Source organism: Microtus ochrogaster, chromosome 5 (assembly GCF_000317375.1).
Source record: "Microtus ochrogaster isolate Prairie Vole_2 chromosome 5, MicOch1.0, whole genome shotgun sequence".
NCBI lineage: Eukaryota > Metazoa > Chordata > Mammalia > Rodentia > Cricetidae > Microtus > Microtus ochrogaster.
In genome coordinates, this window is record NC_022012.1 from 68,688,712 (window position 1) to 68,701,872 (window position 13,161).

At 35.0% G+C, this 13,161-nt stretch overlaps 1 protein-coding gene across 1 annotated transcript in view; it reads right to left on the reverse strand.

Annotated features, from left to right (window-relative positions):
* Nucleotides 1-13,161, reverse strand: part of Adam10 (ADAM metallopeptidase domain 10) — a 101,937-nt gene that overhangs the window by 23,534 nt on the left and 65,242 nt on the right. The window contains exons 7-9 of the mRNA XM_026779135.1: nt 11,341-11,433; nt 8,128-8,311; nt 1,564-1,727 (exon numbers count right to left, since the gene is read on the reverse strand). Coding sequence (XP_026634936.1) covers nt 1,564-1,727; nt 8,128-8,311; nt 11,341-11,433 — 441 coding nt within the window. The remainder of the gene's footprint in view (nt 1-1,563; nt 1,728-8,127; nt 8,312-11,340; nt 11,434-13,161) is intronic.

The following is a 13,161-nucleotide window of genomic DNA, read 5'->3' on the forward strand; positions in this document are numbered from 1 at the left end:
CATAACCATCAACATCGGCCCTCTGCTTATCGCTGATACTTTAAGAACACTTCTGAAAATAATTTCTCATTTTCTGATGGAGACTTAGACAAGAAAAGTCTGAGACAATGCATTTTAAAAACTTAGAAAACTCAGAAGTGCCTTTCAAGATTTTAAATCACAAGTTCATGAAATTTTTATTAGTTTATTTATTTTGGTGCTGGAAATTAAACCCTGGGCTTCATCTATGCTACACGTGCACTCTATATTGACCTATGCCCTCAAAACCAACAATTTATCCTTTTGTTTGTTTGTTTGTTTTCTTTTTTGAGACATGGTTTCTCTATGTAGCTTTGGAGCCTGTCCTGGAAGGAACTAGCTCTTATAGACCAGGCTGGCCTTGAACTCACAGAGATCTGCTTGTCTTTGCTTCCCAAGCACTGGGATTAAAGGTGTGTGGCACCACCACCCGTTTTTTTTTTTTTAACAAATTATTATGAAAATAATATGATAAGGTTCAAGTAAGATGAATTTAGATAATTTTCAAGTGGAATTTCCCCAAACATGCACTTGATAAGCTCCATTAAAAGCAGACATAATCTTTAACTATTTCCTACTTCTAAGTTGAATAGATGTTTTAGAGCACTTAAAAATCATCAGAATGAACCAAGTGTTGCAGGGTAGGAAAGACAGCTGTTGTAAGTGCAATAATCACATTGTGGTTATATACGAAACCTTTTTAAAATATGTAATGATGTTTTAATGTAAACATCTTAGCAAAGAAAAAGGAAGGAATGCAAAAAGCAGATGAGGCAAAACCTTGATAACTGACTAGAGGTCAACAAATGAGTCCCTATTACCTATAAGCTGCTATTACACAGCCTAAGCTAGGAAAGGCTTTCCATATTTGAAGAACTGTGAAACACATAACATGGAATATGAGACAAAATGTTACCCCCAAAGCCTAACAAAAATGTTCAAATAGGCCCTTTGGGAAAAGCTTGCCAAATCCTGTTCTACATGGTGGGAACATGGCCTATTCTGCTATTTCTTCTTCTGTGTATCAGAAATTTATCATAAGAAAATGTAAAGTATCAATCAGAACAGAAAAATACACTCAAGTAAATCACAATACTGCTTTAACAGAAACAAAGCTAAAAGACATCATACAATGTAGTAGACTATTAAAAAGAGACTCATTGAAAAGAAATTTGAGTGTATTATGTGTTGGTGACTATTTCAGAACCAGCAAATACAGATAGATCACTTTCTGTCTGAATGAGCCAGGCAGAGTCGGGACTGGCTGGTGCATCCACAGACCTTGGGAAGCAGGGACAGGAGGGTCAGAACAAGCCTGCCTAGGCTGCATGAGACTCTATCTCAAACTTGTCTCCCCACAAAGAAGCCAGATAAAATTCTGTGCTTTCACAGAATTCTTATTTTCAGTATAATCAATTACATCGCTGTGCTCTGGCACAGTAACACTAAACATTCATTTATACACTACATGACAGCAAAATATCATTGGAAATAAAAGTCAAGCTAATCACTTTTTAAATTTTTTAATAATTAGGCTGTACTTACTGGAGATCCAAAGTTATGTCCAACTTCATGAGCAAAAGTAATATGAGAGACTTTAGGAGGCACGTGAGAGCCATAGTTCTGAACAGTAATAATGCCAGTGTTCAACGACTTCTTCTTGCCATCTGAATACAACTTGCTTTTCTCACATATTCCTCCAGAGCTTCCTAATTCAGATTTTTAAAAAATAATAAAATAAAGTAAAAAGTCTAAATTAGTTATCTATTCCCCTCCAAAAAATGGGTAAACAGTAAATGAAATCATTATATGGAGTTAAAACATATATACTTTTCAATGTAAAATACATCTGGTACCTAAATGACTCAAATACTCCAAAGTTCCTGTAGTCCAAGATTTAAAAAAATTATTTAAAATAAAATGTTAATGGTCCCTGCAAAGAAACCCCAGTACTGAATACACAATCCTTACATGTTTCTCAGCATCAAAGTTTCTGCTGCCATTAACATACCAAAACAAATGTTTTCTTTAAGTTTGAATACGTACACATTTATACTGAATCAAAGCATATACCCCTTCATCTTTTAAATGGAAAACTTATAAATTAAACAAAAGTTAAAATATCCTTAATTACATTCTGCAAAAGCCACATCTACAAACAGAGAAGAGCATTTAGCATGTGATGGCAGTCCTTCGATTCAATGCATCTATCAAGAGTTCTACTGGTGAAACACTAACTAAATGACACGAATTTAAGAAATAAATTAAAATTTATTAAATTAAATGAAAGAAAGAAGGGTAGAGAGAAGGTGGGAAGAAAGGAAAGGCAAGAAAGGAAATATGGAAGAATATGAGTATCTAGTTTGCTACAAGGTTACTGGACTAGTCACACAACTCTTTAGCAGCTGTGAAATTTAAAAAAAAAACTGAATTATGATTTTGCAAGGTTCCCTGAATTCATTTTCAAATTTTAAAAGAAATTACTTATAGTAAGCAGAGTAACCTATTTTGTAGTTTGTCTTTTTTTAACAAGAACTCTGGAGTTCAAGACCAAAATGACAATATATTCATAGCCAAAGGCAGTTACAAGAAATAAAAGAAAAAAATAAATGAGAAAAATCTACTTAGCTGGCCATCTGCCATTCACTTCATATCAGACTCCCAAATACAGTTACAAACATATGTCACAATGTTTATTTTTTTTAACTTTATAAATATTTTAAGAAGAAATTCTTTAGTCTATGTTCACATTTAAAAGAACGTAGCTCAGGTGCCAAGATCCTGGATTTGGTTCTTAGCATCACAAAAATTTACTATTTAAATAAACAGTTTTTCTTATTTAGTATTATTTTTAAAGATTCATTTTTAATTTTATATATGTGGGGGGTGAGCATGCGCACATGTGTGGGTAAATATCGAAGTCAAAAGAGGGTACCAGATCCCTAGGGTTACAGTTAAAAGGTAGCTGTTAGTCACTTGATATGGGTGCTGGGAGCAGTTCAGTGTTCTTAACCACTGAGCCATCACCCCCACTCCAGTATTTTAAAAGACAAAATCAAATTGATTAAAATATTCTGATAATCAAATTATTTCATTTTAGTTTCAACACACTACGATACAAACGTTTTACTAAGCCATTAAGTCTAATGTTTTAAATTCCTGATAATACATTTAATAGAAGGCAACTGGAAACAGAACTGCAAAAATGGCATGATTACAGCCAGGCATAGTAGAATATACCTGTAATCTTAGCATTCAAGAAACTGAAGCAAGAGAATAATAAGTTCAAAACTAGCCTAATAAGACCTTGTTTTGTTCCCATGTCCTCATAAAAACAACAAAAATCTATTGTTTTAATCCTATTAAATATATGGCAACACACATAAATTTGAAAAACTGTTAGGATTTAGCAAACTGAAATCATAATGCATTTCATGGAAAAGGAAAGTGAAGAATAAACCAAGTGCAGAGTTAGCCCACAAAGCACGGACAGCTTTCATGATGGTCTCTCTCTACACCCTTTTCTGCAAGGAAACAACAGAGAAAACAGAAGGTGATTTATGACTGTTTGATCCTTCCTGTTCTTTTTGTGAAGGTTACATCATTCTAGGAACTAGGAAATTAAATTTATGAGTAAGTACTCTAGAACAATTATACACCACACATTAACTCTGAGCAAATAGTAAATTAATATCCTGTCTTGGTGAAGAATCGTCATGTGAAACTGATACAAAATAACTCCTGTTGAACTTGAACCAGGCACAGAAGACTCCACACTGCACAACAGTTAAAAAGAAAAAAGAGTAAATAGGCACATTAAAAAAAAAAAAAAACAACCCAACATATTACTGTATTTTTTAGGTTTAACTAACTTAAGGCAAGATCATATATAAGTCTGAGAATATGCTTCTTAAATACAGTCTCTGTGATTTATATATTGCTTAACCTCCTAAACAACTGTTCTGAGTCTTGAGTTTAATATAATTATAGACTAATAGCATATATTGGAGCAACTCAAATCACACAGGAAAAAAATAAGATACTAAATTTTATTTTATAAACTATGGTTTTTAAATACTGCAACTAGTTTTGACATACTAGAAAATCAATTAGAGATCTAACATCTCGCTAAGTTGACTAACTCAAGTTCAGTAACTACTTTACATTATGTAAGGTTATGCTGCAGAGTAATCACAGAGAAATAAAACCTGTGAACAGAATGAGGAATGCTTTTTCATCCAAATCAAAAGCAGTAACTAACTGAGAAAGCTACAGCCATGTTCATTTATCTGATACACCGAGACAGGTTATTACAGGACAGAACACACCTCAACAAAACCATGTCAGAGGCGTGTTAAAGAGGTTCAGCAAATGAAATGCAATAGAATGAAGGTGAGAGCTATCTAACTTAAAGGTTGTACTTGTAATCCCAGCACTAATGCTTGGGAAGCTGCAACAAGAAGGTCCCAAGTTCAACATAAATTCAGTGAACCCTCTATCTCAAAAATAATATTTATTTTGTTACAAAATCACTATATCAAATGATAACAGGTTATCATTTAACCCTGAAGAAAACTGTATAGTAATCTTTCCTGATTTTGGATTGACTTTCTCCCCTGGTGCTGTAGACCAAACCCTAGGCTTTATACATGCTAAGCCAGTACTCTGCCACTGAGCCATACCCCTGTACGTCTTTATTTGGGAACCAATCTCCTTCTGATTGTGCCACTAAAGGCCTGGCATTATTTTAAGTAGGAATCTCCAAGTCAACTCAGTTCACTGTGAAAATACTGGGTCTTTGATCAAAGACACTTAAAATAGCACTCAACTACAAGAAAGCCTTAAGTAAGAAAGAAGAAGCAGAGTACATGATGTCTTGGTTCCGGAACAAAAGAAAAAGAAGAGATAATTTGAAAAACAACAAAAGATTTAAAGACAAGAAACTTACTATTAATATATTTCAAATCTCATTTTCCTGCATCAACTGGGTAAGCAAAGAGGACTGCAGCTCAAAATCTACATATATATTCTGCGATAATTAACCAGAACATAACATCTTCTCTATTGCCAGTTTTTGAAATGTGAAATAACTTCAGAACTTAATGAATTAAATTTAGGGCAAATTAAACAACAGGATAATTAATGAAGATTAATTAGGTCAAATAAAATAAAAGATTAAGAAATACTAACAGACTATTGAACCCAATAAGTCAGCAATGAAGTATTATCTTTAAAAAACAAGATAGCAACAAACACAAGTAAGACATAAGCAAAAGATGGAGTCTCAAAGGAAGGAAAATAAATTATAAATTAATCTGATGCAACATAATTTACCAAAATGTATTTAAAAAAATAAAAGCAAATAAGAGCCCAGGGCTCTTAGTGCCGCTTCTATTCCCACAAAGCCTCAACAATTACTCCACATGATAATGCTGAATTATAGCAGCGTTCCCATGTCCAGTTTCTTTTCTTAAGAAAGAAGGAAATGTGTGTCTTCCAGAGTGTTTTACTCTAAGGAAAAAAAAAAAAGACAAATCTAGCTGCACTTTTTAGGAGAACAGTGCAGCAAATTCAATCAGGGTTACAAAGAAGCCAAAATGCAGCAGCAACCAAACGTAGCATAACTATAGGCCTTGACCAGGTGGCTTAGTACAACCAGACAAAATTCAATTTATTTTCTTTTCTTGAAGTTGATATGCCCCTTATATTTTTACTTCTCTGTGATTACAAAAGGAAGTGCTTATAATTATTGGCTCTCTGTGTAATGATTATCATGGGTTTTGTTTTTGTTTTGTTTTTTATTTCAGTGTAAACACCTCTGCAAACACATACCTTGTGGTAACCTGAAGCCCCTATCTGGGTAAGATTCTGATTGATTTTAACAGAACAAAGGGACAATGGCCTCTCATTTGAAACCCAGATGAGACACTCCCTATTTCTTTTTAAGCTGGGAGTGAAAAATGGTTGGGTGGTCACTGTTTCAAAAGAAAAGAGGAAAAACACAATACTGAACAGGGCAAATGTACAGTGCCTACTTTTCTGACCTGGAATTGCTGTATTATATGTGACAATCAAGAGCCCTGGAATGTGGGCACATTTCTACCTTGTCTGCCAAGCATATTGCATGTGCCAACTCAGGATATGATCGCTTGATTCTTTTGACATTAAGAGCGCCCCATTTGATCCTGACAGGTAGTCAGGAAATGCAAATGTACTTCTGGGCCTTCTTTTGTATGAGGTTACCTGGGGAGTGGCTGCCTTCAGGTCTAGAGTAACTTCACTACCTAAACAACAGAATGCTAATGATTTGATGTCTCAAAGTGTTAAAACTTTGACTGAGGTATCATTTGTATCATGTTGATAAAGTCTTTTGCTACCTCCCCCCTTTACATTGGGTATAAAAGCTATAGAAAAATAAATGAGGGTGATTTTAGTAGAAAGAAAGAAAGGAGGAAGGAAGGAAGGAAGGAAGGAAGGAAGGAAGGAAGGAAGGAAGGAAGGAAGGAAGGAAGGAAGGAAGGAAGGAAGGAAGGAAGGAAGGAAGGAAGGAAGGAAGGAAGGAAGGAAGGAAGGAAGGAAGGAAGAAAGAAAGAAAGAAATGCAGTCAGTAAAATGTAACAAACCTCTACTGAGAGGCAGGACCTATTATCCTGGGATAATCAAGTAGATTATATGTGCAACATTCCTTGTAAAATCAAGTGTATATCAAACTCAAAATTAGTTCAGTTACTGAGGACAAAGCTGCTGGTGTTATTTCAAGGCAGAGACCCTGTATGAAGGCAACTGAAAAGATTCCTTCCTTCCCTCACTCTGGCCTCTAATCTCTCTGCCTATCCTCTCTCTAAGAGCTTTTGGAAAAAGCCTTTTAAGACCCAGAGTTGAGGATTTAATAGTCAAGTTAGAGGGCATTTTTCACCTGAAATAACAGGGAAAGGTTATTAACTCAAAAGGAAAAAGCAGAGAAGGGAGAAAAAATGAGGATAAAGGTTGGAAAAAAGGTCACATTTTCCATTCTGAAGACTCACTCTTCTGTCAATGCTCATGATAGACCAAAGTAGAGTCCTATTTCACCCACGCAAAGAATCTAACAATAAAAACTCTACCCAGTGCCATTTTAACAAAATGACTAGTATCATAAAGCGATGGTCCAAATATCCCGAAATCTAGGCATAAATACTAAGCATCCCTAAGCCCACACCCCATCTAATCGTAAGAAAATCATTTGACATCAGCATAGGACATCCTACAACCCTGCTAAACAGCATTCTTTAAAACCAGTACGAGGATGGGAGTGGAGAACTTGCCATAACACAACTCTAAAAACTGTTCTAAGTAACAATAAAGCTTCTTTAAAAGGAAAGTAAGCAGTTATGTATGTAAAAGACATGAATCTAATATTTCAAGAAAGATGGTCAAGCTCCTTTCAGGCTGCACATGTCTACTGTTAAAATAAAGACCCAAGGAAATGAAGGTTTTTTTCTTTCTTTTTTTTTCTATCTGTTGCTTCTTACCAGTTTCTCTGTTCTTTATCTCAATGCAGAACAGAAAAGACAATAAGGTTTTTGGTTTGGTTTTGTTTTTCTTTTGACAAAGCAAAAGCATAGTTTTTTTCCTCTTGACTTTCAGGCCCTATTCCAGGCGGCAGGGGAATTTAGTAGCATTTAGTTTTTATGGGAAAATGTAGGTTTCCCTTTTATGGTGTCACAACTACTACTTCTTCCCCCCAAATTGCGTCAGCTTCTAGAAATGCCAAAATCAGGGTACTTCCCATATTTCTCTATTAAAATTTTTACTTAGTTATTTATTTACTTAGTTGAGATAGGGTCTTCCAATATAGCCCAAGATGGCTTTGAACTTACCAAGCCTCCTGACTCAACCTGAGAGCTGAGATTACAGGTGTGTACACCACAAAGTCAACTCTTATATCCCTTTCAAAACAAAAAGCTGTTTCATCTATACTACCATTTGCACTGTTGTGCATCTGGTCTTAACTCAGGTTATGTGAATTGAAGTTCTGTACAGGCACGGTTTTTTTCCTACACTCAGTAAAACCTAATCTTCCCCCAAGGTTGCTTTTTCTTCCAAGTATTAAGACATTACACAACCTACCTGAAGGTGCTCCAACCCATGCCAGACCAAGAACACCATCATCAAAATCCCGGTCGGTGAAGACATAGGCCAAACAGTAGTCATCATGATTCTGCTCAGAATTCAGCTCCAGGAACTTCTCCACGCCAATATTTGGGAAACGGAAGGGATTTGTAGGGTCCTTTTCATCAGAGGTTGTATTGATCTAAAATTCAATAATTTAAATAAGTAATTACTACTAGTGTTCTCTACCCACCTCCTCCCACACAGTCCTGAACTGGTCACAGAAACCATAAACACACAAACAAAAGAACAAAAGGAAAGTAGGACAAGGAAAATGAAATTGAGATGTTCAATTTCTCAGCAAGCATCTGCCAGAGTCCTGAACAGAAGCCATGGAGAGAAGACACTGTACCTCCCCAAGTTCCAATAAGGGAAGTTTGGGTTCTCAAACTCAGCTGTCTAAGCAGGCTCTTTATGGGAGCTCTATAAATGAGGATGAGTATAAAGATACAAAACCTCAGAATCAGCTAATAACTAGAACATCAAATAAGTATGGAATTCAAGACTGATTTTCCTGGTTTTTCTTGAACATGAGTTAAACCTAACTAACTTCTTGATTCATTGTATTTTCTTGGTATACACAAGAATTCTGAATTCTACTTTCAACTCTTCTGTTTTAAACTGTTCCTGCAGATCTTTTGATACTTAGCTATTCTTCTCCACAGTCTCTCCTTCCTAATCTGAAGAAAATCGACAATAGATCTTTACTGAACAACACATTCAAGTGTCAACCTTGTTTCCTCCAGAGATGCCCTCCTAACAGCCTAACCACTAGAGCAGTTCGCTTTCCTGAGAAATCACACCCCAACTGGGTAATAGGTCATATAAAAGGTATATATGAGAATAAATGTTTTTCTAGAAAGCAAATTTAGTCAATCTGAAAGGCAAGCTTTAACTAATACAGTGAGAATTACAGATTCCTAGGCTCCATACCCTCCAGAAACCAAGAGGCTGGGAGGCAGTATTAAACACAAACACCACTGGAAACAATAATCTAAGGACATGCTTCAGAATTTCTGGCTTAAAAGTATCAATTAACTGTACACCTTTGGTTATAGGCATTTAATATAAAACTATCCAAAATCAGGCAAATATATATATATATTATCATAACCCATTAAAATGGGTTTATCCACTTCATATGGAAATAAGTTTTTGACATTTCTTATACTAGTCATAATTAAAAACTGCATCTAAATTTTTGTCAGCTACATTAAAAATGAATAGTTAATATTTAAGTACTACTGATCTAAACTAAAATGATAATCTCAATTATGATGTTCCAAGCTGCCATATTCTTACTGATACACATACATCTTCAGTACCAATCATTTTACTAAGTTCTACCTTTCTCCCAAAGTTGCTAGATACCCACTACTTTCTATTATGTTACATTTTATTATTTAGCCAATAAATCCAATACTCAAACCACTTTTCACATTTACTTACACATTTAAGGATTTCTATTGATTAGGAGTGACTCATAATGTAAATTATATTGCCCTTGAGATAAACCAATGCAAGATCTAATTATACTACCTTTGAAAGTAAGGAACATCTTCAGCTATTTTTATATATACTGTATATGTACTAAAAGTGTCTAGTATTTTTAGTTCTTATTGAGTTACTTTAAGAAAAATATGAAAATATAAACTTTATGATAAAAATTTTATAAGAGGATGAATTCTTTTAAAACTTAGGTATATCCAGTTAAAAACTTAGAGTATTAAAAGATATGCACATATATTTAAGAAATTCAGAAAATTCTTTACTTAGCCTAATTTATCAGTTATTCAATATTTATTTGCATATAAATTAGAACAATAATTTTCCAAAGCAATAAAATACAACAATAGAAAATAGTGAATATCTAGCAACTTTTGGGTAAAGGTAGAGTCTAGTAAATTTATTGGTACTTTGAAGATATGTGTGTATCAGTGAAGAATATGGGAGCCTGGAGGGCTGTAACTGAGATTATTTTAGTTTAAATCAGTAACACTTAAATATTAGCTACCTATTTTAATATATCTGAATTTTAGGTTCAATTTTTAGTTATAGCCAGTATAACAAAAACGTCAAGAAATTACACTCAGTACCCTATGGTTCTGTTCAACAAGTCTGGAGAGTTACAAACAGAAGAGGTTCTCATAGCCAAATGTAGAGTAACAGCTTTATTTCTTAGAGATCTTCTCAAAATCTGATATATATATATTGTAAACTGTGAATTTTCAAGATTATAATTGTTTCTCCAATTTCTAATTTTGCTTAAACACTGTATCTATTTTTCCTCTGCTTTAGAATAACAAAAGAGATACATCCAAAACAACATGCACAAGGCAAACCTTAAAAAACTAGCAATAAAAAAGGGGAGAAGTCAAGCAACGTTTATCAGACAAAAAAGTAGTACTGTTTTACCTCTAGTGTAGTACAGATTAAGGACTTGCAGATTTCATTCTTGCAGTGATAAGTGTATATGTTCATGTGGCAGTCACAGGTTGACACTGGGTGTCTTTCTCTAATACTCTTCAGTTAATTTTTAAGACAGTTGCTCCCTGAACCTGGGGCTCATCAAACTGACTAGCCAGTGTAGCCAATGAACTTCAGGGACCAACCTATATCTGCTTTCTCAGTACTGGAGTATGAATATATGAGGCCACACATGGCTTTTACATGAATTCTGAGCACCCAAACTTGCACAGCAGGTATTTTGCCAATTGAACTATCTCCCCAGGTTCCTGAATTTGTTTCTTAAATCATAAACTCAAGTTTGTATGTGTACATGCATACAAGCACACATGCGCCAATAGTAAAGAGAAGCAGCAAGAGTAGATATGATTTAAATTATTTCATGTATAAAAATGAAGTAAAAAGCAAGTATAGTCTTTCTTTGCAAACTTGGTCCTTACTTTTTAATTTTAAGCTTTATTTATTTTTGTTTTATGTGTATTTTGCCTTCATGTATGTAAATTCATCACATGTACGCAGGTGCTCACAGAGGGCAGAAAAGGGTACTGAATCATCTAGAATAGGAGTTATAGACAGTTTCTGAGCTATTATGTGGTGCTCAGAACCCAACCAGTCCTCTGAAAGTACATGAGTGCTTTTAACTGTTGAGCCCATCTTTCCAGACCATTTATTACTTTTTAAAATGCCTTTTCTGGAGTTTCTTACCCTTATGCGTTTCACCATGAAACTGATGTTACGGATTCCAGAGAAGTCTGTAGTCTGGTAAATTGTATCAATTGCTTTAACATGACTGGATATCTAGTGATTAAAAAAAAAAAAACATTTTAGGGGTATTGTTGAAATATGAAAACAATTATCAATTTCTTCTTGCACCATCAAGAACTATGCTATACAAATAAATTTTAAAATGTCTATGCTGTATGTTGAACAGAATGGAAAAGATGATTGAGCTAGGACACTGTTTTTCCCAGGCTCTGGCCAATCAACCAACCAATGAACCAATCAGTAAGTGCACCCCTACTTCAGTCCTATTAAAAACTGCTTCATCAGTCCAGCTTGCAGAGTCCCATGTCCCCTCCTTTTTACAGACCTTAATGCCTGGAATATCTTTATTTGTCCTTAAGACTCAAACACTTCTACACGAACCTAACAGTATTAGGGCATGCATTCCTTTCTCAACAATAGTCCTTCTGTTGCTGCACTGGCAGAAATTCCAAAGATTTGTTGATTACTTTCTATGTAATGGGCACAGCTTTAGGGGCCAGGGATAAACTGGTAAATGATATAGAGAAGATTCCCATAAATTAACCAAGGTTTACTATAGTGAGGTATATGGGAGGTAAATAATCTGAATTCTAAAAGGGTATTACATGTATTTAAACACGAAAAGGATAAATTTAATGAATGATCTCAAGAGTTATTTGTTTACTTAGTTGACTTCCACCTAAGCCCTAGCTCTGACCACTCTGCATGCAACCTTCCAACTCATCTACAAAACAGCACCCTGGTTACTGCTTACGTGTAAATATGTACATAAACTTTCAAAACTTGTTGGCAAGGCACAGAAAATGGCAAAGAAGTAGCATTAATAAGAACATTTCAAAAGCAGTCTCCACTGATAAACACTCTAAAGAACAGGACTGAAGGGTTGGCTCCCAATGCCTGTCCAGTTTTCTCACTGTTTGTGCTCCACTCTCATCTGTAGTGATTCAGGTAATTCTCTAGGCATGATTATATCGCCTGCTTCACAAAGAGTTCCTCCCTCTTTGCCTTTGAGTTTCCCATCTTTAACCATCTCTACCTTTCTCAAATGGTGACTCCTCCTTAAAGGGTCACTTTTCTTTATGACCTCAATCCTTAGTGAATGACCAAGAGCACTTTCTCTTCAAAAGATACTGTGGATATTTAAGAATATCCATGTCCTCTCAGTTTACACTATCTATAAAGCTGTTTCCTGCTCTTTGAATGTTCTTATTGCTCTCCATTTTTCTTTTATCCCTAAACTATAGCTTATTGTATTCTTTCCATTTTTCACATTTCTTAAAAATCCTCACTGTCTATTCCCACCACCAAAATGAAATCATTGTTTATCGCACAGTACCTCCATCTTCTCAGACACAAATCCTTTGAGTCAAGCATAAATTTAACAAACTTTCTCTTGGTATCTTTAACATAAAAAGACATTTTAAAGGGTACCTTCAAAACATTTCTATTTTCATACAGATTAACAGACATTACCATAGTTGGTGTGGTAGACAAACCTGTAATCCCAGGACACTTAGGAGACTGAAACAAAAGGATTATCATGACTTCAAGGACAGTGTCAGCTGAAAGAAAACTCAAGCCACCCTTGTTCTCAGGGAGAAAGGTGGGGGACAGCTATAAATAATTTTACTTGGAAAACACTACGTAAGTACAATGAGATACAAAACAGAAATTATACACTACTCATTAAAAAAGTTCCTGGTGAGCCGGGCGGTGGTGGCGCACGCCTGTAATCCCAGCACTCGGGAGGCAGAGGCAGGC